At 40.2% G+C, this 26,097-nt stretch overlaps 1 protein-coding gene across 1 annotated transcript in view; it reads left to right on the top strand.

The window, feature by feature from the left end:
* The window catches only part of scara5 (scavenger receptor class A, member 5 (putative)), a 62,828-nt gene that overhangs the window by 20,501 nt on the left and 16,230 nt on the right, over positions 1-26,097 (top strand). The window contains exons 4-8 of the mRNA XM_026917639.3: positions 15,160-15,345; positions 15,954-16,430; positions 18,416-18,496; positions 19,096-19,194; positions 24,807-24,872. Coding sequence (XP_026773440.3) covers positions 15,160-15,345; positions 15,954-16,430; positions 18,416-18,496; positions 19,096-19,194; positions 24,807-24,872 — 909 coding nt within the window. The remainder of the gene's footprint in view (positions 1-15,159; positions 15,346-15,953; positions 16,431-18,415; positions 18,497-19,095; positions 19,195-24,806; positions 24,873-26,097) is intronic.

The following is a 26,097-nucleotide window of genomic DNA, read 5'->3' as shown; positions in this document are numbered from 1 at the left end:
TGGACTGTGCTCGACATGATTGCGAGTCATGTGGTGTTATTGAATTGCTATTGAGCTATTACAGACAGTTTGGGGAAATTATAGTGACATGATTTAGCGTAATATCTCTTGAGGGAAATGGAGTAAGAATGCATCTGCATATATCACAGCAGAGGAGAAGAGGGTTTGAATAGTTATTATTCCAAAACCACAGAGTTGAGGTATTTCTGAATTCCCTAATGCTCAAGCAGGTGTCTTCCCATGTCCAACATGGAGCCTCTCATCCTTGACCCGATTGAGGCCCTTTCAGTGAGTATGGAGTCTCAATAGCCAATTATAGACCAGCGTGTGGTCAGCCTTGAAGCCAGACATTGTCTATTGTCACACTGCAACAGAATCCCACGTCCTGTCCACCTTAAACGTTGTCTATCTTTGTCTGATTTTATAAATAAGCAGTCAATCTCAAAATGCTTGGGGCTTTTTTTTTGTTGTTGTTGTTTTTGTTTAAATGGTGGGTAAAGGTTAGTCAGGAAACAGGAAGGAGTTTTTGTTCCAAATAGATGGCCATGAAAGTTCAATTTCAACTCCGATTTACTTGAACAAAAGACATTGTCCCAAAGCAGCTTTACAGAAATCCAGATGTAAGTTTAGATCCCTAATGAGCAGGCCAGAGGTGACGGTGGTGAGGGAAAAAAACTCCGAGATGGAATTGGAGGGGTGGGGAACTTGAGAGGAACCAGACTCAAAAAGAAACCCATCCATTTCTGGGAGACATTGAAGAGTGGGATAATAAATCATCACTACATTACAACTGTGTAGAGTAAAGATGAACATTACTGAATGTGTTGAAAGGATGGTCAGTTAGCAGCACAAGGCAGTCTTCTAGCAGCAGGTCTTGTGTACAAATCAACAGTATGCATGTGAGATTATCCACTGAGGCAAGAGCGAGACTTGGGCATAAAGTCCCTATTTCATTTCATTGTTTATATGGGGAAAGTTCTGGGTATTCAGAGTTGGGTTATGAACCTGCTTAAGTTGATGGAATGGCATTTTTCATTAGAAAAAGAAGCTTTATTGTCATTGTAATGTGTACAATGAAATTTCATTACAATGACAGTAAAGCTTCTTCTTTGCTTCTTTTATTGAAAAACATCTCAGATGCTACTGCTTAAGAAAAATCTTACAACGTCAACTTCTAGACCACCACCTTTAACACACGCACTTGCCGTTAAACAAGGAAAACCTGAGGGATAGAAAATGCATATTGATAAAGGAAATAGTGTTTTTTCTATGATGTCAAATGTAGTTAGATGTAACATAAAAGCAAGATATAATTTAAAAATTAAAATGATATCATATTAATATCATGATATATGAAGGAGACATTTTGGAAATTGTAAAACATTCAATTTAAGTGCGACATATTGTGGCTACTTCAAACTGTTAGCCAGCGGTGCTAATATCGCACAAGAACAATGCGCTTAAGTTCAGGTTACGTCTGGTCTGCGCAATTTTGATTTTAAATTCTCAGTGTATGCATGTAACAAAGTGCATACAGTACATAAAGTTCTTTTGCATGCACCTCTTTCTTGGTGTCCGTGTTTTCCAGACTTTCTCATTTACCTTGACTGTATCACATGGCAGTGTGACATTTGGACAGATGGTAGACCCTTTGTTTGGGTCAGTGCAGTTTGGAGTTGCTAGGCCAACCCTGCATCATCTATGTACAGCTGCCAGGAACAAAAAATCACCCAAGCACCCTCCTGAGAAAGTAAGAAACTAAAGCCAGAACCTGAAGCTAATTCAGTATAGCAGTCTCACAAGCCCATTTTTTTTTTTTTTTTTTAATTTTGGACAAGCTGAAATTATACCAGTTTTGGCCAAAACACGCCGTACCTTGTGGTCAATATTTTGACATGCTACTCTAACACATAATGATGAAGCCAGTGAAAGCTGGTCCACAAGCATGAGTCCAAATGACATCAGACTTTAGTTCGGTTTATTATTCCAGCTGTCCGGTTGGTGGGAGTTCTGCTCTGGCTTGAGCGGCGCTGAAATAAAGCTGTGTTGAATGTTTGTGATGTTGAATTGGAATAACAAGTCAAAGGTGAGTCATCAATAGGAACAGGAGGCAGTCAAGTGTAATGTTTTACTTAATAACTAACATACCACAGTGCCGTTGAATTCTCAATTCTGATTGGTCAGAAGGTGTTGATTTAATTTTCCAGGACAGCAGCTCTGATAAAAATGCCGTTCCAAATAACAAAACACAAAATCATTAACATGGTGACGTTTCCTTTGAGGAGATGTTTATCCAACATCGTCAGTGGTGGCTCAGTGGTTAAGGCTCTGGGTTCCTGATCAGAAGGTTGGGGGTTCAACCCCCAGCACCACCAAGCTTCCACTGTTGTGCCCTTGAGTCTCATGGCTGACCCTGTGCTCTGGCCCCAGTTTTCTTACATATTTGTCTTAAGGAATGTTTGGTCCCCTTTAGTTTCATAGACAAAATGTCTGTAGTATATGTCTTGTTTAACATGCTCACAAATTGCACATCTCTTATATTTACTTAAGTACACTTCAACCATGGATAGTTTATTCTAAGCATTTTTGTGGAGAGATTATGGGGTCAGGTTATATCTTTATAATGCATATTTAAAGTTAGCATGACAGCGGACAGTAGTGTATACACATCCATGTTTTCAGACCTCATAGGACAGTTGAGTTCATGTGTAAACCATATGCCTGACTGAGGAACAGTGGAAGTTCCTCTTAGCCGGGGCCTGTTTAACGGTCAGCGAAAGTAGCCCGTGTGTGTGTGTGTGTGTGTGTGTGTGTGTGCGCGCGTAGTGTGTGCTGATTGATGGTGTTCCTGTTTATAGCTGTTGTTTAATAGGACCATAACCCAGATGATATGAGTGCAGCTGTGAGGATTTCCAGATAGCAGTTGTGTTACACTCTACACCTGCTGTGTCAACGGTGTCAAAAGCAATTACAGTGTTTTTTTTTCATGCTCTAACAAATCTTTCATGAGCAATGACTTGACAATTAGCTGAGAATCATTAAGGAAGCTTATGCTATAAAATAAACCGTGCACCATTTTATTTTTTTTCACGTCCAGTAGCTGGTCTAATGCCGAGTTTCCATCCTCATCAGATATTCATATTCCCCACATGCACAGTCATAATAATGTTAGCTAGCATGATCTAACTAGCTAACTAGATAGAACTTAATGTCTGTGGCCTAACTGTTGACTACAAAAAGGAAGTTGTGTTTAGAACATTATCATTATTGACCACTTTCTTGCACCATGGTGAAAGTATAAAAGCTCAGCAACAAGTCAGAAACTAATATTATTTCCTGATTATGCATTGAAAAGACATTTCTGTGCAAATTTTAGATTAGGGAGCTATATTAATGATAACTACAATAACAGATTAAAGTAGTGTTATAAAAGCTAGCTGGAGCAGGCAGCAGTAACTGAGGTCCAGTACAGACGAGAACGTTTTCCTGTGATGTAATGGATGTAAAAGTAGCATTTTATCTCGCAGGACTAGCTACGATCTTTCTGCTTTTAGAAGGTTAATGTAACAGACATGAAGGGTACATTTTAGTTGCCTAGTTTGCACTTCTTCAAGCTCAGACAAGATTTTAGAGTCTACAAAACCTGCTCTTGGAGGAAAAGATGTGAGACTCTGATGAATTATGAACCTGAAGTATGAATCCTTCTCTAGAGAATTTTGCTATTCATATGAAAAGACAGATATTTGAAGGAGAGTTGACATGGAACATCAAAAGGGCTAGTTTCCACTCTTCTGAACACTTGACCTGAGATTGATTTGGTCTCGAGGAATAAGTTGTATAGTGCGTTTTATTGAGCAAGGTTTAACCCTCACAGTGATACAGTACTTGGTTACTATATTTTATTTATTCAGAGTGTCTTAGAATTGGAGAAACAGCTTGAATCGCATTAGTCTGTTGATGATGATGGATTTCATCAAGATCATCATCTTTAACGGTGAGATTTCCCTAAATTTACCATTCAACATCCATCAGTCTCGTAATGTTCTCTAGATGCATGCAATGTACCTGTGATTAGAATGTCAGTGGATCATAGTATCCGCTTCCCATCAGCCTGTTTTCAAACTGCACATCATACACAGACGCATCGACAACTTGGAATTCCAACAATTGGCTCGTCTCACCAGTAATACGATTTCTACATACCTTAGAAAACCAGGAAGTTGGAAACCAGGTGGATATGAGCTGACCTGCAGGTCATGATGTCACCCACGGCTGCCCTCTAGAGGTCAAGAGAGCACGACACCGTTTCGTGTAAACATCGCTGTAAATGTCCGAGGCGTAAACCAGGCTGAGATTGAGCAGCAGTGACTTTGGCTCACGGTCACAAGATGTGCTGGCTGCAGGTCGGACAAACAAAAACAGATGACAGTAGAGATAGTACGAAGATGACGAATGGAGAATGACGTGTGTAATGGCTTCCTCAGGTGTCACATGATCGATAAATCTGCTTCTCTGCAGGTCTCTGCCGTTCCTAATGAAACCCAGATGACCGGCGGATTAGGCACGAGGGGAATTAGTGAGCGGTTTTGTTTTATTACTGTCATAATGATGAGATATATAAGAACGCTGGATAAGTGAGCGCCGGGGCTCAGATACTTTGGAAGTGTTCATGGAGCGAGTGTGTCATCCTGACATACACACAGATGTGCAGCGTGAGGTTTCTAATCTCACCATTATGACTTTGACACCCAATACTAGCAGTCAGTCATGCACTAGTCTTATTAATATTCGTTTATTTTCGCAAGAACAGTGCAGAAAGAAAGATGCACACGGTATAAAGGTGATTCTATGATTGCTGTGCCGTTTAGTTGTACTGTGGTGGCTTGGGACTGTGATTGATGTGTTGCCTTTGGGGCTGCACTCAGGACTCAGGACTCCATCAGTGGACAGTGGATAGATTTTAACCAATCGGATTTCTTGCGAAAACTCTGATGAATTTACTAGTTGCACATTTGTACTATTTGTCCATATAGTACACAATAATAGAAGGGATTTATTTATTTATAATTGCACAATCCGTTGGACCCAGATGAGCATGTGTTCTCTTTTGAGCCTGGTTCCTCTCAAGGTTTCTTCCTCATATTGTCTCGGGGAGTATTTCCTTTCTACTGTCACCTCTGGCTCGCTCATTAGGGATAAATTCACATATTTACAATATATTTTGAATCCATTTATTTCTGTAAAGCTGCTTTGTGACAATCTCCATTGTTAAAAGTGCTATACAAATAAAATTGAAATGAAATTGAATTGAATTTAGGCATTTCATTCTTCACTAACAGCCTGCATTTTGCCCTTAAATGAGTAACGGTGTTGGACGTAACACTACTTTCACACTAGAAATTGACTTGTAGTTTGTCACTTGCGGGAATTTGACCGATTTCCAATGTTTTCTTTGTTAAAGCTAGCATGTGTTTTTCATAACTCTTTCTGGAGCATAAACATCACTGCATGTGTGAGATTTAAACCGTTCGCTCTTTGAGAATCTGATAAACATCCAGTGTTTTGGTCTGTTGTTCAGTGCAGGTCACTGCCAACAAAGTTTAATGAGGGATCATATAACAGCCTATTAAATATTATTCTGGATATCACTCTTGGGTTCAAGCTCACGCCGTCTCACAGGAACTGGACTCAGCAGAAAATGTTCCAAGACTGAAGTGGTTCAAGTAGAAGATGACATGCTTTAGCTTTTCAGAGAAAGACGACCATGGGCTGACAGCTGAGGCACGCATGACAAATTACATTTATGCGACTGGGTGATTATTCTCCAGCGGCTAAATGATATGTGCTTCAGCTGTGAAGATGGTACAGCTGCTCGCGTGTAAACACTGGACACCTCCTGAGGACAACTCAGCTGTTCTCACTGTTGTATTCATTCACTTGGTTTTCCATTCATAAAAAAAACTGGGAAATCATCTGCAAAAACCAGGCAGTGATGCAACTCTAGAGCAGCCAGGGACCCCTTTAACGGTTTAAAAAAATATGATCATAGACCATGTCAGTCCTGACTTATTTTATGAATGTAATCCAAGTATTCGCATCATTTTCCGTTACTTTTTCTGTCTTTGTTTTCAAGTTGAATGAAATCCTTCAGTGCTTGGACCCCTAAAGTGGGCTGTGATTTCCACCACTGTAACAAAATGTCAAAAGAAATAAATAAATCACAAACCCCTGGCTATGCTTCACAGACTTCTAGGGATCTCAGGAGCCCACTGTCAGACCCGTGTCTCCAGGAAAAAATGAAAATTACTTATATATAAAGTAGCTTTATATATTTAAGTCTTGATTGTCCCCTGAAAATGGAGGTGGTGGTGTATTTATTTATTTACTTATTTATTTACCTCCATTAAATAAATTAACCCACCTTTTAAACGTGTCTCTGCAGGGCTTGTAGCAGACAAACTCAAAAAAACAACATGAACAATTTTCCCCTTATATGTAGCCGATCAGCCCAGACATGCTGGGTGTGTGAAATTAGCTATGCGGTAACGTAGCTAAGAAGTAATGGAAATCTATCTGACCCCAAATCTTTTGTGTAAACATCCACCTCAAACCGCATCCAGTTCTTCAGCCTTGTTGAAGTGGTTTAGGATATTTGTGCCATTTCACAGACATTCTCTAGAGCCTGCAAAGCTTGAAGACGGAGTTGTAGCAGAAATCAGGACATGATGTGTATGATTTAAGCAACATCGCACAAACAAGCGTGTGTTTGTACTGAATATCGGCACGGCTGTGATTCGGGAACCTCAGGCTGAGCGGCGTAGCTAAGCTGATATTCAGTATAACCGCATGATTGCGAGGGTGATGTTGCTTTTATCACTTCTATAAATAAGAAATTAATATTGAGTAAGTGACATTTCAGACACAATATAGCTAAACCACACTCACTATATAGAACGTTAGCTAGCTGGCTAGCTAGTTCACATAGATTTGCACATTCACGTTAAAAAATTATCGTTTGCCATGTCCACTGATGATATCGCTAACTTTACTGTAGTAACAGTTTCGAACTAGGAATTGGAATTTTGTGAACAGTGAAAAGAGGAGTGATACACACAGTGAAACATCCCAGTGCAGTTCTACTAAATATAAGCTCTCTTAGAACACCGCTCGACCAATCAGATCAGTGGACCGGGAAACTAATTGTTTTATAAAATAGCTACAATTAGCTGCAAATTAGATTTAAATTTGTAGCTGTAAGCTTACAGTTTCTTTTTATCCATTTATGGGTACTGTTTGAATGCATTTGGACTAAAGGAAGATTGTGTAAATACTTTTAAACATTTAGTTAAGTTACTGCACATTTAATTGCAAGAAAAAAATTAAAATACAAATACAGCAAACATTATTGGTTAGCATTGAACTCTGATATTGTTGTTTACATCACATGCTTTTTTTTAATCGTAATTTCCCCGGATTGTAGGTAAGTGTGTAGGAAATAGCTTTCAGTATTAGGACATGGGATGTTAATTGAGACACGGCTGAGGTTCCCTCGTTTCTCCGTTCCCTTCCCCATTTTCTTCACCATGTTTCCTACTCGAGTCCTACTGTTTGATGTTTTTAACATCTGCCCTGCTATTATTATTGGATATCATTTTGAATTTGCCCGTGCTTTTACCGTCTGCCTGTTCCTTCACCCCTGATAAGGACTGTAACTATGATTTTTGGGCAAAAAACAGTCACTTTGTTGTTGCATCCTGTTGCCTCTGGCACTCCTACGACGTAGAAATGCCAACCACATGAGGCCGAGCTAGGACAGTTAGGGATAAAGATACATCTCCAGTTTCAATCATTGCTAATGAGCTCACACATTAATCATTCTAACTGCAGTGTGTCCATCTGGAGCAGTCTCTTGCTTTAGTGTGCTTTACAGCAAACATGGAAAAGTCCTTTAAAGGACAACAAGACAGTCCTCCTGTCTTCATTTTGTTTTTAATATCACAATCCTACTCCCTGTAAGTCTTAAAACTTGAAACCAGTGCATGCTGATTGGGGGAAAAAAAATTCTGGAAGCTTTCATGGTTGGCGTTTAGGAGATCAAACATTACTTTATAATCTGCTAAGTGGGTATAAACGGTTGATTCTACATGACCCATGATGCACGGTGGTGAGGATGCAGGACGTGCTAACAACAAAAAGGAAAATGAGGATGTAATAGAGAGCGCTCAGAAGAACAAGAGAGAGGAAGTACAACACAGGAAATAATTATCGCCCCTTTAATTAAGCGAATCAGGAATGTCCGAGTACAGGAAACACAGTGGCCCTGTAAGAGCAGAGTTCAACAATCTGAAGAATGAGACTGGGATTTTAAAAAGAGAGAGAGAGAGAGTGAGAGAGTAAAACAGTGTTTCAAATCACATGCTGTGGCTTAATCCTTAAATGTACACTATATATTGATGTTATATTAAAATATTCATACATAAAACGTAGTTCTAAGTGTGTGTGTGTGTGTGTGTGTGTGTGTGTGTGTGTGTGTGTGTGTGTGTGTGTGTGTGTGTGTGTGTGTACTTGACAGGTTTGTTAGGAATAAGTAATAAAACATTTACAGAAGGAGTCTCCAGTGTCAGCGCTTTCTAACAGTCAGATATAAAGCTGTAAGTTTAAGTTTTCCGACATCTTCAGGACAGGATTGCGGTTTCTCAGGAACATGATATTTTGTGTTTTTTGTTTGTTTGTTTGTTTGTTTTCGTCTTATCAGCTTTGTAAGAAAAAAAAAAAGAGAGGTTGGTGAAGAAACGACTGCTGCTATAACGTAAGTGAGAACAGGAACTAACTTGGTTTTTAAATGTAACTATAGATGGATAAAAAGTATGACGTGTCGTTCATAAATAAGTAAGAATTTGTTAGCGTAGGTAAATATCTGTGGTATAAGAGGAATAAAACACTTGCTGTTATTGAAAAATTAATCAACTTCAGAGTGGTAACAGTAACATCACTTCGCATCAGATCAGCTGTATCACATCACGCCATTGCTGATTGTTTTCCTACACAGCACCACCCCGAGTGTTTTATTCTTCATGTATTCACCGTTCGGCTTTTTTCTAACAGTGCAGCTTTCTCCAGACCTCTTTACCTTTACTTTCTACAAGCCCCTCCCCTCCTGCCTCTCTAGTACCTGATTGGACAGCTTAGTGGAGGCTGTGTCAGGAGGATTGATCACCAGGATGTTAATTCTGTTATTTGTAATTAAAGATCTGATGAAGCGTTCAGTGCGAGGACATTTAACTGCGCTGAGTGTCCGAGACGAATCGTTAGCTAGAATTACGTCACTTAATGTTTCTTTTAATCAGAGCTGGATAAAGCCTGCACTGATTTCCTCTGATTGTATCTGCAAGTACACTTTATTTCCCATCAAGCTACAAGTTGCCTGTTCTTTCCTGTGAAGTTCCCAAAAAGCTCACATGAGCGAAAAGAGATGCTGATAGTTTACACTGTTGTGTATCGCACTACATTTGTTCTTATTTCTCAGTGTAAATTCATGACACATAGAATAATACATGAGAAGGTGATGTGACGGGTGTTTGTGTGTGTGTATGTGTGTGTTTGAGGGTGAGAGAGGGGTTCATGTTACAGAGAACATCCAGAGAGAACTGGCTCAGTCCCTGTGTGGAAGGAGAGCAGTTTGAGAACAAATGACTCACAGCGGGCTCGTGTTTTCCCCACACACATGGAGCATGTGTGCTGCATTACTTCTCTCTCTCTCTCTCTCTCTCTCTCTCTCTCTCTCTCTCTCTCTCTCTCTCTCTCTGGGGCTCTGCTGTAAAGACAGCTTGTCCTGTAGTTGTGCTGCAGTTTGACAGTTTGGAGAAACGTATGAATGGGACAGTAATAGAAACACATTCTAGTGAGATCTGCTCTTGGACAGAGAGCCATTTTGCAGCATTCAGTTCAGAAAGGAATCTGCTGGAATCTCGAACCAGTCACAAACAAGCAGCTTTCTACATTCTTTCTGTTTGTCTTCCTCTAATGTGCACAACACACAGAAAACACACACTGCTGTTTTAAAACTGCACCTCTTGTATGTTAGCAAAAAAAAAAAAAAAAATTGGTCTATAACAGGTTCAAATCTCTTAATCACATTTAAAAAAAAAAAAAAAATTTTAATAGGAGAAACAAAAAAAGAGATGCTGGTGAGGGAACGACTGTTTATAGCTGTTAAAGGTAAAAGAACTTGTTGCATTTATTTATATATATATATATATATATATATATATATAAAAAAAAAAAACTAACTTGTTTCTTGGATGTTCCGCAACATTGAAAGTACCTATAAATGGATAAAAATTGTTTTCTTTAAGTAAAAAATGTGTAATTGCTAGCATTTGAAAGGAATAAAGCACTTCAGGACATGCTGTTATAGGAAAATAATCAACTGCAGGGTGGGAACAGTAACTCTGCGTCATCACGCCACCCTGTCGTTGGTTATTTCCCTATAACTGCATGACACAGTGTGATTTATTCCTTAAATACTGAAGTATCTACACTTATCTGGCTACATTTTTTTTTTTAATAGCAGTGAGATTTTTGGAGTTGGACATAGTCACTGGAATGTGAAATGTTTGAGGTTAATGGTGTCCAGTGGGCCGACTAGTTTCAGAGTTTTCTTGAAAATAAATTAAAATGCACTTGGCTGAAAAAAAAAAAAGTTGGCTTTCTCCCTAAAGTGCACTCCTCCCAAGTGTTAGTTTAAAGAAAAAAAGAAAAACAAAACAGATAAAATCACGTCATTTGTAAAAAATCAAAGGAAATCTGCTGTATGTTTAGAAATATTCAGCCATATTGTGTGCGTGATGTGGTGTGATGTGGTGTGATGTGGTGTGATGTGGTGTGATGTGGTGTGATGTGGTGTGATGTGGTGTGGTGAGTGTACATACAGTATCTGTCATCAAGGCTAGTTTTCCAGCGTGTCTCCGGAGGAGCGACGTGATTGGCTACTGAGAGACGAGAGAACGTTTGCCATCACTGCATTCGTTCCTGAACGGAGCTCCAGAGTTCCTGAGCAGAACATTCTTCCCAGTTTAATTTACTCCTGTGAGATCGCATCCATCTGTTACAGGGCTTTTGTGGTTTTGGCTTCAGTGTTTGCCAGATTTCATGCTCTGGTCAAAGTCAAACTGTATAAGCTCCAAATTCTGATTAATAACGCTCTCATAAGCTGAGATGCTCACGATGTTCTCGTCATGAAAACAACTTTCCCACAGTTCTGTGCATCACATCATTGGAATGAGCATTCTCAGCTTTCAAACCTCGTGAGATGCAATTACAATTGTTTTGCGTGTTGTTCTGAAGACGATTGATGAATTTCAACAAAATCTGCACTGACGGCTGATCAGGATATTGAAACAGAGGGTGAAAATCAATTTTCCTTCCCATCAGTTTCCTCGTTCATGTTTATTACACCCTCAGTCACTGCTGATGAAATGTTACAGATGGGTAGAAATACAGTACATCAACCCAAGTGGAGATCGATTCACTCTGTGTAATCAGCTGAAGGAAATCCGCCCCAGCCTCGAGTCTCACTTCTTCATACCATTCTGTGTTTTTCTGATGAATGTTCACGCTTGGCTTCACTGTAGAACAGATTATTTTGGATTAACAGCAATTTATCTGATTATGAATTATATTTGTCTTCTCATACTTGAAAGACAGAGGCTTAGCGTTGAACTGAATTAATTAAATAAAATTAAAAGTGACTAATTTCAGAGCATGCCTAATAGATGTCATTAACAGATGGGGAAGACCGGCGTGTTTTTCAGTGATAACTTGTATTCTGATGTTAAAATGCGGAGCTCCTACTCAAAAGGCATTAAGGCTGGCAGGTGTGTTACAACCAACTCCATCCCAGTAATTCTCAAAAGCATGTCTGAGGAACTGAAATCAGTCCGGTTCCTCTGTTAGAAACTCTTGAGTTCCTGCAAAAGTTCCTGCAGATCATGTGTTCATCTTTAATGCACACGTGCACAGCAAAAATGCTGCACATACAGAGGCCATGAGTGCGTGCGCGAGTAGTGTGTGTGCGCGTACAGAATGCATACGTGAGGTGCGTATGTGAAGTATGTATGTGTACAGAGTGCATATGTGAGTGTACAGTGTGTACAGTGTGTGTACTTGTACAGAGTATATGTGAGTGTGTATGGTGTATGTGTAGTGTGCGTATGGTGCACGTGTAGAGTGTGTACGGTGTATGTGAGTGTGTACGGTGTATGTGAGTGTGTACGGTGTATGTGAGTGTGTACGGTGTATGTGAGTGTGTACGGTGTATATGTACAGTGTGTATGTGAGTGTGTATGGTGTATGTATAGAGTGTGTATGTGAGTGTGTATGGCATATATGTGGTGTATGTGTAGAGTGTGTATGTGAGTGTGTATGTTGTATGTGTATGTGAGTGTGTATGGCATATATGTAGTGTGTGTATGTGAGTGTGTATGGTGTATGTGTAGAGTGTGTATGTGAGTGTGTATGGTGTATGTGTAGAGTGTGTATGTGAGTGTGTATGGTGTATGTGTACAGTGTATGTGAGTGTGTATGGCATATATGTAGTGTGTGTATGGTGTATGTGTAGAGTGTGTATGTGTAGAGTGTGTATGTGTAGAGTGTGTATGTGTAGAGTGTGTATGTGTAGAGTGTGTATGTGTAGAGTGTGTATGGTGTATGTGTATGGTGTATGTGTAGAGTGTGTATACGAGTGTGTATGGTGTATGTGTAGAGTGTGTATACGAGTGTGTATACGAGTGTGTATACGAGTGTGTATACGAGTGTGTATACGAGTGTGTATACGAGTGTGTATACGAGTGTGTATACGAGTGTGTATGGTGTATGTGTAGAGTGTGTATGTGAGTGTGTATGGTGTATGTGTAGAGTGTGTATACGAGTGTGTATACGAGTGTGTATACGAGTGTGTATACGAGTGTGTATGGTGTATGTGTAGAGTGTGTATACGAGGGTGTATGGTGTATGTGTAGAGTGTGTATACGAGTGTGTATGGTGTATGTGTAGAGTGTGTATGTGAGTGTGTATGGTGTATGTGTAGAGTGTGTATACGAGTGTGTATGGTGTATGTGTACAGTGTATGTGAGTGTGTATGGGATATATGTAGTGTGTGTATGTGTACAGTGTATGTGAGTGTGTATGGTGTATGTGTAGAGTGTGTATGTGTGTGTGTATGGTGTATGTGTAGAGTGTGTATGTGTGTGTGTATGGCGTATGTGTAGAGTGTGTATGTGTGTGTGTATGGTGTATGTGTAGAGTGTGTGTGTGTGAGAGTGACATGACGGCCGCGTCTCAGAAGACTGAGGCACTATTACATCACCTGGACTCGGAGCGTATTAACTTACAAACCTCGTCTCATTCCAACAGCCCTGTGTTACTGAGCGACTCCACACTAACAGCCTAAACGCCTTCCCTCTCAGCCTGAGCTACAGAACTCCTGCTGGAGAACGTTAGCACAACGCACCTGGAACCTGTTTCAATCTCTTTAATTCTCAGCTTGATTGATGCTCATTAAAAAACCCCGTTTAGTCATGTTGTGCACTAAATCTTGATGAGTGAGAACAAGGTGGGTGTGTGTGTGTGTGTGTGTGTGTGTGTGTGTGTGTGTGTATACGCGCGCTGTAGATCAGTACAGTACACTCTGACTCAACACTGTACATGTTGCACACATTAAAGGTGAAAACTGCATGATATTTTAATGCTAAAAAAATGCAATTTTTTTAAAGGCAAACTTTAAACATCAGTAATTTACACACGTTTTTCACACTTCATTCTTTCATCTCTTGAAAAGAAACATTTTTTAGCCACTTGAGCAAGACACACATTAGTATGTCTATTAAATATTTGCTAAGTTTTGAATTGCTGATTCTTACTAGTACTTTTTATATTTGAACATATTTGTGCAAATGAGGCTTCGAATTTATTACACAATTAAATAAAAAAAAAAATAGACTTTTTGGGTCATGCTGGAATTAAAATGTTTATTTGACTGAGTACACACTGCACAGACTTTTACAGAAATGTTTGTTGCAACATCATAGTAATATTATCTAAAAAAAAAATTTTTTTTTTTAGATTTTGATGCAATTTTCAGTATAAAATCGAACCTAAATCCAATATTTATTTTGAGAAATTCTTCTGTAATAAGCTTCTCACTAACAATAGCAACAAGCTTGTAAAATTTTATCAATGCATGTTGCCTAGAAACTGAGGTTTTTGGTTCTGAACAAAGAAAAAAAACTGAGGTTTTGAGGAAAACAGGTTTAAAAATAGATGTGATTTCATCTATTTTCTCACTAGCGAGTGTGGTTTGTAAGGTTTATAAAAGAAACTCGCATACATGTCATAATAACACACAAATCGACATTTATATAATCAGGAAACAAGCTTCTCAGTGATGTACTTTATGATGTAAAGTGATTATAAAGTGGGCGGAGCCAAAACCTTCTACAAAGATGCTTAGGTGGTCGGGAGTGAACACACACCGTCAAATAAACACTCTTAAGTTGCTTTTTGATATTTTTATTAGTAGAGTCTCAGAGAAAACATGCTACAGATGCAGTTTATCCAAAAAATCAGAAAAATGATTAAACAAAATTGTCTGTATGACTTGTACAACACAGTTTTTAGTTTTCTGATCTAGTTCGCTTAGAATTGATCCACTGCAACCCTGAAAGTATAAAGCACTTACTGAAGATAAGACAAGACTATTTCAGTTTTTTTTTTTTAAATAAATTGTTCTTCTCTTACACTGTAGTAATAAAGTATTACACCTCAACATAAAAAAAGTTGATTTTGTCGACTCAAACCACTGCATTATCTCTTAGCAAACTTAGCAACTTTAAAGAAAAGCTCCACCCACTTCATCACGTCATGTAATGTATCTCTAAAGCGCATGTTTCCTGATAGACATGTCAATTTCTTTGTCAATAAACCATACTTAGTAGTATTACACACTTAGTAGTAATTTGCTTTGAAACTGAATGTGTTTTTATTATTGTATCTCGCCTGCTTGCTCTCCCGCATGATCGATCTGACAAACACAGCTCATTAATGACCACAAAGCCTGATGTGTGTGTATGTGTGTGTGTGTTTGTGTTCTGTTCTTCTCAGTTTCCAGGTCCCAGGCGTCATCGGAGAAGCAGGAGGCTCTTCTGGAGAATGTGACGCGTCTGGGAGATCGCTCTGAAGCTCTGCAGGAGTCTCTCGGCCAGCTGCCTTCCCAAAGCGACCTGCTGGAGAACATCTGGAAGCTGGAGCGCCTCTTCCACAACCACAGCGAAGAGCTGAGGCAGCTAGGTACAACCCAAACGCGGAATAGGGAAAAAAACACAAAAAAACCCCACAGAAGCACAATGTTTACCATGTGCTGAAATGCAAATTTATCATCAGCTAATCATCATGCTTAGGAATCAGAGCTGCACAATATGACTCACTGGATGGATTTAATGTCAAGTGCATAATTAGCTGCTAATCCTTAATTAATGAATGCAGAGGTGGCAAAGCCAGCTAGCAAATTGACCAAACGTGACATTAACCTACCTCAACATGATTTCATGTAAGCTGATATTTTGTTCTTACAGAATAACTTAGTAAGCTATCAGTATGGATGCTCATCTTGCTCTGGCTTGTCAATTATTTTTGCAGCAGCTCAGCTCGTGAAATCAAAAGTGGAGTTTCAGAGCCTTTTGTACCCGCCCCTTAGTGTTATGGACACCAGTACAACAGTATATACAAAAAAAAAAAAGTTTTAAAATAGTTTTAGATATTCTCGTTTTAATTTCAGTAACAAACTACAGCTACTCGGGTATTTTCTGCCATGGTAGTGACTGACTGCTAGTCCATCTGAACCAATAGTGAGGTCTTTAATCCTTGAGCGATGAATAACGCTCTTGTATTCTTCACAGGACGCCTGGTGCAGGGTCTGGAGCGGGACATCCGCGATCTGCAGGCGTTTAGCGAACATGCCACGGGCTCTATGGCCCAGATGGAGGAGCAGGTGGGAAGTAGCCGGAGAAACAGCAGCGCTCTAGGAGCAGCTCTGGCCCGAGCCACCGCCTCCATCCACAGTCAGGATGCTGCACTGCGTGAGACGGTGGGTCGAGTGGACATCCTTCGCCAGAAATTGGACGAGGTGGACTGGACCATGGGCTCCATCAACCACTCGCTCAGCAGCCACGTCAGCACCCAGTGGCTGCAGATGGAGCTGCTTCAGGTGCAGCTGGGCAACGTAACCCAGGACGCCAGGAGTGCCAAGATCATGCAGATCCATCTGGAGGAGCAGATGAGGAACGAGCTCGAGATTCTCAACGTCATCACTGAGGACCTGAGGCTCAAAGACTGGGAGCACTCCATGGCCCTGAAGAACATCACCATCATCGAAGGTAAGAGGAAAGGATACGTAACAGCACAGTGGTGCGTCTTTATAACTCCACTGATCTAGTAACTAAAAACTGACAAGTGTATTTTATAATACAATTCAGTGCAAAAGTTTACTTTCCTCATGGTTTCTGGGTGGAGAAAAGGGAACATGGATGTCTATTTTACAATTTAGCTTTAAAAGAAAGAGAGAAGAATTTAAATATGCAATAAGGCAGCAATCAAAAAAATGGTCAAATCAATAGAAAAATAGAAAAGATCCAAAAAATCCAAGTCAAGGATTTGCCATGACCTTCAGTGAAAATGGAGAAGATCCAAATACCTAGAGTTTGGGGCAGTTATAGAGGCAAAGGGAGTGAAGCATGTAAGATTGTGGCATTTACAAATGTTACTGTGTCATAAAATATATAAGCCAATCATATTCCAGTGTACAGATATAAACCATGGAGCAGTGTCTTATTGAGGGGAGGGTAAGGGCGAGGACACGTTTAGGATTTTTTTTTTTTTTTGTCCAAATTGCATATTAATAGTCCGGATTTCTTAAATAGAACGTAACATGTAGCCTTTAATGACATTTTTGTGGAAAGCAATTTATTATTCATTACAGAAAATACTATGATTTGGGGTTCTTTAGCAGTGTAACAGTGTAAAGTCCAGATGTTTCTGTACCAGCTCACGCCTATACATGGGAATGTTTTGAACTCCCAGTGTCCACTGAAACAGACATTTTTTTACTGACAAATCCCTAACCAAATCCTCCACCCAGTCATTAAGGAAACCACACAATGGCTCACAAATCAACAGTAAAATGGATCTTCCACTAACACCCTCCTGACAGCACTCGACTGTGGAGTACATCTGGCTCGGTGTAGTAGATTAATGACTCGACAGAGCAGATAGCGAGAACACAAACCATCGCAGAACCTCCAGTCCTGAAAAAAACTCTCTCACTCTCTGCTGAAAGTTCCTTCATCACGCTTGATCATATAAACCAGACCTGTAACAAAAACTCTTCATCAGAGATCCGAGGCCCAGGTTTGAGCTTCACGTCTGCGCGTTGTATCTGGGGAGCAGAAGAGAGAAACATCGTGAGGGATCGGAAAACTTTCCCCCCTCTCGTGCTCGAGCGAGTGAGTGAATGTGTCGGTCTCTGCCAGCACGGCTCTGCAGAAAGAGCACAGCGGAGCACTGAAAGCCAAGCGTAACAAAAACATTGGCCGGCCATGATAACCGGACCACAGGAGTGCTATAAGTGTGCAGGAGAGCTCTGCGCCGCGTCATCCATAATCTCAAATCATATCTGTGTGGCCTGATGGTGTTAGTCAAGACAAAGTTTGATGGGCTCTGGGAGTTTTCAGTTACGCTGAGGTTTAAAAGAAAGGAATAAAACACTTCAGGACATGCTGTTATAGGAAAAAAAATCAACAGTAATATGGTGTGGCATGACATGAAGCCACAAAGTTGACTATTTTCCAAAAACAGCTTGTCCTGTGGTTTATTCCTCTTATATCACAGCAATTTGCCAACAACTACACTTTTTTTTTTTTTTTTTTTTTTTTTTTTTTAATTAAAGAACGACACAACATACATTTTATCCATTTATAGTTACACTTACTGTTGTGGAACATCTGTGAAACAAGTTGTGTTTTATGTTGTAGCACACCCTTATCTATCTCTATCTATCTATCTATCCATCCATCCCTCCATCCATCCATCCATCCATCCATCCTGTATATCCAACCAACCATAGATCCATCCATCCATATTGTATATCCACCAATTCCCTCATTCCTTCCTTCCATCAATCAATAATTCCATGGATTCCCCATCCATACTGTATATCCTTCCATCCATCCATCTTACCAGTACTCATTCATTAACCACATTAGTGAGCTGAGTTTTTTTTTCCCATTTAAAAATAAGTACATGAAAAGAAAAAAATAGGCTTGTTTTGGTGTTTTAGCTAAATGTTTTGTTCTCGATTTTACAGGCCCACCAGGACCAAAAGGTGAGAAGGGAGACGTGGGGCCTTTAGGGCCTGCTGGAATCCCTGGCCTGACGGGCTTTAGAGGTATAACACACACACACACACACACACACAGACACACAGAGAGAGAGAAATGTTCTCAAAGCGGAAAAAAGCAGTGCTTCATTTTTTAGTGAAGTGTGTGACAGAGTGTGTTCAGTAATGATGGAGCTTCTCCAGTCTTTACATATTTTCCTCTCAGAATTGAGACTCCCTCCTGTGCATACAGCCTCTTTTTCTGCATTTAATTGGGAAAGCAGTGAAGATACTCTAAAGTTATTAGCTTATAGATCATTGCTCAGACCCAAATGTCTCACACACACACACACAGACACACACACACACACATACACTTCAGACCTCTCGTGTCCTCACTATCATATAATGATATGTGGATGCTATACAGACTGTTCTGGAATGGTGTTGGATGGTCTGGCCTGCATCACAGCATGAAACACACACACACACACACACACACACACACACACACACACACACACACACACACACACACACACACACACACAGTGCAATCCTCCCAAACCTGATAAGGACAGATATTTCCATTTATTTAAATTGAAGCCCCATTCTCTTGTTCAGAACTGAGGAAAGTAAAAGCTGAAACTGTGTGTGTGTGTTTTCAGGTATACCAGGAGAAAAAGGCATCCAGGGCTCACAAGGACTTAGTGGTGTCGATGGCCAAAATGGGGAGAAAGGAGACACTGGACCAATGGGACCCAAAGGTAAAAGGCGACACCCTCACACACCCTCACACACCCTCACACACCCTCACACACCCTCACACACCCTCACACACTCCCTCACACACTCCCTCACACACTCCCTCACACACACACAGGTCCATGCTTCTCCTCACTTCAGAGATAAATGGATTGATGGTCTGCACTTTTGTGCATACTGCCACCTAATGTACATGAGTGAGTCAGTGAGTCATTGCGCGAGTCTCAGTGAGTGAGTCAGTGAGTGAGTCAGTGAGTGAGTCAGTGAGTGAGTCAGTGAGTGAGTCAGTGAGTGAGTCAGTGAGTGAGTCAGTGAGTGAGTCAGTGAGTCATTGCGCGAGTCTCAGTGAGTCAGTGAGTGAGTGAGTGAGTCATTGCGCGAGTCTCAGTGAGTCAGTCAGTGAGTGAGTCAGTGAGTGAGCTCCATGCTACTCTTGCCTTGCTCAGAGATGATGAATAGATTAATGGTACGTGTTTTAGTGTATACTGCCAACTAATGTACAGGAATGAGTAGTGATTCACCGAGTCATTGTGTGAGTCTCTGCGTGAGTCACTGGATGAGTCACAGAGAGGGTGAGACCGAGTGAGTGAGTGAGTCACTGGGTGATTGAGGAGTGATTCTTTCAGTGAGTCAGTCAAAGTAAGTCATTGAGTCATTGAGTGAGTGAGTGAGTCATTGATAGGCGGATCATTGAGTGAGTGAATCACAGAGTCACTGAGTGATTTAGTTCATGAGTTATGAGTCATTGAGTGAAAGAGTCAGTCAGAGAGTGATTCAGTGAGTGAGCGAATGAGTCAGAAAGTGAGTCAATGAATCTTTCAAAGTTTTCAAAATTTATAAAAATTCATTTTATTTTTCTTACATCCTGACCAATGAGATTGACGCAAACAAAGCAAACAAAAGGTAGATGAGAAAACAAACATGGAGCACAAAGTGCCAGTGAAAAAATGAGTCTTGTGAGTGACTGATGTTTGACATTTTAAATAGAAAATATTTTATTGTCTATTTCATTGTTTCAATGTAACTAAAAATAACAGTCCCACTTTAACCGTAGCTGCATACAGTCAAGTCTCACAAGCAGCTCAAATTCTCCTGATCTTCTGCCTCCAAATCTACAGCGAAGACAAACAACCTCCTCAGTAACAGTTACACCAATCTGTATTTCATCTGATGATAAATCTAAATCAGGACAGAGCCTCTACCATTTCCACTTTACAGAGTTCCTCATGGGTTTTTTTGGATAAGTAAAGCTCTGTAGCTTCCTAAACGTATTTAATTTGGAACTTCTTTGTACAGACTGTAAAGCCTGTTTTGTACACAGCTGTGTGATGGATTTAAACAGGAACAGCAATTAAATTAAAAGTCTTAATTGAACCCAATTTAACAAAATGGCTCTATTTAGGCAGGTTTTCATCAGTGGGACACTGGATTTGTTCGAATGTGTGTTTCAGCCAGCTGAACCTGGCTGTGCGCTCGATCTCATGCCTGAGTGGAGAACAGAGCCAGTGGCTTTCACACTCGCTGCTTTTCATTAAACTCCGGAATCGAAAAACAAAATGAGTTCGCTCTGAGCCAAAACCCGACCACTCAGAACTACACCACGGGATAAATAACAAGAATGTGAAAGTTCTGGAAATGACTTCAATTTAAAGCTGTCCCGGAGTTATACCACCCAGGTGATCAGATAACATCCTGCTGAATTTTTTTCCCCCAAACCCACACTGTACAAGAAGCAAAACAAGCTAATCAAGATCTGATTAACAAAAAAAAAGCAACAATTAGACCCCATGTTCAGGTTTATGAACTAAAAAAAAATAATAATGGCTTTACCAAGAAAATTCACCGTAAGATCATCAGGTCATCACACACCAGACATCAGACAAATAATCCTGCCTTTCAAAATACTATAGTTTTAAACTAAAAACTTCAGGTTGGAAGCGAACCTTACAATATGCCTGACTATAAGTATCACTATCTCTGTGGCAGAAAGCAGAGTGGACTCTCACTACACACCATGGAAATAGCATTGCATGGTACAAGTGTGTATTTAATCCGTCATTCCCTACCTCCTAACCATGAAAAAGTCAATTTGTGTAACACGGAAAGTCTTTGATTCTCCGTATCCTGGTGCTGAAAAGTGCTTTTGAAGTCCTCTGTGGTTTTGGGTGCGGGGTGTGAAACGCAAACAGCCTGTGCTTACTTTGGTGTGCTGTGAGATTTGAAGCAGGAGACGGATGCGTGTGGGGAGCGGGAAGGTATCATCATCCTCGCTTAGATTAGAAAGCTTCCTGCCTCTTATAGCACACCAAACATCTGTATTATTCTCATAATAATGTGTTCCACCCAAACCACCTACTCAAACCTCTCTCCCGCTGTCTCTCTGTGCCCATTATAAACCACAGACAGCCGTGTGGAGGTTATTTCTAATCCTGCCTGCATGCTTTCCCTCCCAAACCCACCTGGAGCTGTGAGGACAGCACTACAGCTCGAGTAAAACAGCAAGCCTCAGCTGTAACCAGAATAACTGACCTTATTCGAGACTATCAGTTTCTCGGATCTTGTTTTTAGCTAGCTAGATTTACCAACTACAGTTCCCAGTAGCAAAGTGGCAGCAACGCTACAACCCCAACATAATAACTTGCAAGTACTGATTGGTCAGAATGAATTTTCTATAACGGCAGCTCTGACAGTGGTGCATCTCACTGCGCTCGTTCTAATACGTTATCGTTTCCATAGTAACAGCTCATACACAGGGACTTGTATGCCAGAGCGTCGCTCAAACAGATTTAAAAACGGGTTTAATTGTTGATACTGTGAAGTTTTCTGTAAGTAAATGTTTATTTGACATTTATGGAAGGAGTCTCCAGTGACAGTCAGAGGTAAATCTGTAGCTTTAAGTTTTCCACCACAGGAGAGTCTTCGCGGTTTCTCGGTAACACGAAAAGCTGCGTTGTTTGTTGTATTAACTTCAAGAGAGAGAAAAAAGACAGGCTGGTGAGGGACCGTCCGTTTATAGCTGCTATAAAGTAAGTGAGAACAGGAACTAACTTGTTTCACGAATGTTCCACAACATTAAATGTAACTATAAACAGATAAAAAGTATAATGTCATTCTTTAACAAATGAAGTATTGTAATCATTGGCAATTTTTTTTTTTGTGTGTGTAAGAGGAATAAAACACTTCAGGCCATGCTATTATAGGAAAATAATCAGCTTTGGTGTGGAAACTGTAACTCTGCTCCATCAAACCACCCTGTTGTTGATTATTTTCCTATAACAGCATGACCGAAAGTGTTTTATTCCTGACATATTAACCAAGTCACAGAGTAGTGCTGATAAACACCATTTCTTTTTATATTAACATGGACTTGTTTGCTAGAGATCTTTACGCTAGCTAGTTTCACTGACTACATTTTTCATCACAGTGGTGATAGCCTAGCTACTCTTTCAGGCTAGTTGACGGTTGCTAAAATAGTATAACTACTAAATATAGATCTCTCTCATTTTCTTAATGTAGCAAATATACAGTATGTAGTGTAGTCGGAAACAAGACAAAGCGTGGCTTCTGAATGCTAACAAGACCAAATCATTCACAAAAACAAACTGGCTGCTGTGCAGAAGAGGGGATGACATGGACGTGCTTCAGGGTAGTAAAACTACTGAATATCTGGCACTTTTTGGTTCCTGTCAGTGAGATTTTTGGACAGCACACATTACAACACACCGTTTTTGTGGTAATGCTGTTAGTCCTACGTACATGAAATGTGTATAAACTCTGAATCTAGCTTAATTAGTCTACTTTGGACAGCGTCCACTATTTTCTTTACACAAGCATATCAGTTCTGGACATGTTATCAGCTATCCAAGTAAAGAACTTTCACTAGAATGTAGATTGAAGTTGGTCCAGAGATCTGAAAGAGATTCACATTTCTGCATGACGTTATCTTATGATCTTAAGACTTTTGACTTAGCGAGGAATGTTTATTAGATTAACATTTCATGAAGCGCATTCCTTTTTCTCCATGAGCTTGTCTACATGTATTAGCTACTTAAAGACGCTTTTATCTCTCTGTAACATTAGCATGATGCGTTCTGTTCTTCCTCAAGTGAGTGTGTTGACCTCTCTCCGTGATAAAGCTCTGATAAAGCCAGGCCAACTCAAACTCAGAGAGAGACAGGACCACGCTGGGCCTGGAGTCACCGCTTCAGAGAAACTCAGACATACTGGCTATGCTTAATCAACGTCCGCCATTTTGATTCAGAAGGGAGGGGGGAGGTTGGGCGGGTTCTTTCATTTTACTGCTATATAGTTCGTTATTTAACATTAATCGCATGGTTGGTATGAACATTCCATATAGCAAATCATGGAATGACAGCGATGAAATCATCCGAGTCTGACTGCTAAAACACATCTCAGATATGATATGGACCAGAACTCACAGCTGAGCCATTTTCAACCAAAAAACTGGCACCAGCGTTAGATATGGCTAGTTGCATTTGAGTCGTATTGGCCCAAATTCCAAATACAATAAACCTTAAATGTGGCTGGTTACAGGTAGGACATTTCATTCTAGCCATGACTCACCTTTATGTGCATTAAATCATCCATATTTGGCATCAAATCCTGTTTCATCTGGAATTCGATACTTTCCTACCAACCACCAATCTCTCTCTCTTTTTTTTTTAAACAGAAAATGCATTGGCCGGAGCAACTTTTGTGCTGATATGAAAGAAGAAAATAAAAGGCAGCTCACGTGACATCCACACTGTAGCCATAACAACTTGTTTGCTTTCATCGTAGCTCTGGAGGAAAAGAAAATTTGAGCTCAATGTGAGACTTGAGTGTACGCCGCTACAGTTAAAGCGGGATGTTGGTGAACTTACCCAAAACAGACAAGATGTTCTTTAATGTTACCGTGCAACATTGACAAATATTTTCGATTGTCATGTTGTAAATTTCCTCATATTGGCTCACAACCTAGTAATTTTTTGCCGACACTTTGTCCTCCATGGTTGTTCTATTGCTTGGCCCCAAACATGTGATCAGATTGGTCAAAAGCTTTGTTTTTAAAAAAAAAAAAAATCCTTGCCATGACCCTGTGAATTTCAGCCTTGGAAGTTCCGCTGTGTCCAAAAAAAAAAACAAAACAATTGCATACAGGATTAAATGTAAAACATGCTGACAGTTGAGGGGGAAAAAAAAAACTGAGCACGAAAGAAGTCTTACTTAAGAGGAATGTAGGCAAGAGAAATCTGCATTCTTTGGGGAGGCAGGGGGGATGGAGGGAAATGTCTAAGGTTCTTTGGATTGTTCCTCTTGAGGAACCTTTGAAGTTACTGTGAAGAACACTTCAGCAGAGGGTTTCCATTGCAGAAGTTGCTAAATAGAACCTGAAAGGTAGATCTGAAAGGCTGGAACTGTTAACCATCCGAAGAACCCGTGAGGAACCTTTTTCCAAGAGGGAAGTTCTAAATGAAAGGCAGCAATTTATCTCTAATAATGACCGCGTTAGACAGGGTGCGTTATGGGTGTGTTGGCTCACGTTTCTTTTCTAATAATCCAGTACACATTAGAATTTACTAGAAGACTAATACAACTGTTTTGTCTCTTTCAGGCCAGAGAGGAGAACGAGGACCCAAAGGAGAGAAAGGGGACCGAGGGGACCAAGGAGGCAAGACAGGTAGGAGCTCTTATCTTCTCCTTTATCTCTTACTCCTCTTTTAAACCATTTGCCCAAACCAAACGCGAAAGAGAGCAACACAATTCCAGGCAAATAAGTTCCTGTGCTGCATCTCCACCAACGGCAAATACACTGACTATAAAATAAACATCCAGTTAGCCGCAAAAGTATGGCAAGACAATAAACACAGAGGAGGCTGAGATTTATGTCTTGCTTTGTTAGTTACATCATGCTGCTCTTGATGTAAAACAAATGTTAGTAATAACAAGTTATAAAACACAAATAGCAGGGTTTGTTGTTTTTAACTTATGAGCAATATTCCACTCTGGAAGTTCCTGCTCCTCAGAATAAGTACCTACTCTGGAGGGGGAACTAAAGTTTTCTGGAACTACAAACCAAAAATTAATATTCACCCTGGTTACTCTGGTGGAAACAGGCCTAAAGTTCCTAACTTCTGGAAAGGTTCCTGATTTCCTAAGCTAGAGCAGGAACTAAAAAATTTTTTTCTGGAATTTCAACCCAGAAATTAAAATCAGGCCTGGTTCCTGTGATGGAAACATGCCTCAAGTTCCTGAATTCTGGAAAAGGTTAGTGATTTCCAGCAGTGGAGCAGGAACTAAAATGCTTTCTGGAATTACAAACTAAACATTTTAATCCATCCTGGTTCCCTTAGCGGAAACCTGCCTAGAGCTCCTGATCTCCAGCAGTGGAGCAGGAACTAAAGTTTTCTGGAACTATAAACCAAAAGTTAAAATCCATCCTGGTTTCTCTGATGGAAACATGCCTAAAGTTCTTGAGTTCTGGAGAAGGTTCCTGATCCCCTGCAGTGGAAATGTGCCTTGTAAACCTGCAGGTAGAGTACCGGGTTGGCACTGTTGGGTCTGAACGATAAATAGATGCTGTTTTTTCAAAGTGATCTCATTCGTCTCTCTGGACAGCCGCTGCAGTTCTTCTGCAAAACATGTTTGAGAGCAGCTCAGGGATCAAACGCATGCTTTACATTCTCCTCGCTCGTCTTTCATTCAGAAAGCTTTGTTCAATTGAAGCTCTGCGTCTGTCATTTCTGCTGTGGGCCAACATTCGTTCTTCAGCCAGCACACGCTGCTCACTTCAGCTCACTGTGGGATTCATTACAGTCTGATTTTTTAAGTTTTCTTCTGTACTTTTGCCCTGAAGCTACAAGACTAATTTTGCTAACATGATAATGAGTGTTTTACACAAAGTC

The sequence above is a fragment of the Pangasianodon hypophthalmus genome, chromosome 30 (genome assembly GCF_027358585.1).
Source record: "Pangasianodon hypophthalmus isolate fPanHyp1 chromosome 30, fPanHyp1.pri, whole genome shotgun sequence".
In the NCBI taxonomy this organism is placed as follows: domain Eukaryota; kingdom Metazoa; phylum Chordata; class Actinopteri; order Siluriformes; family Pangasiidae; genus Pangasianodon; species Pangasianodon hypophthalmus.
This window is presented reverse-complemented; position numbering and strand designations above follow the sequence as displayed.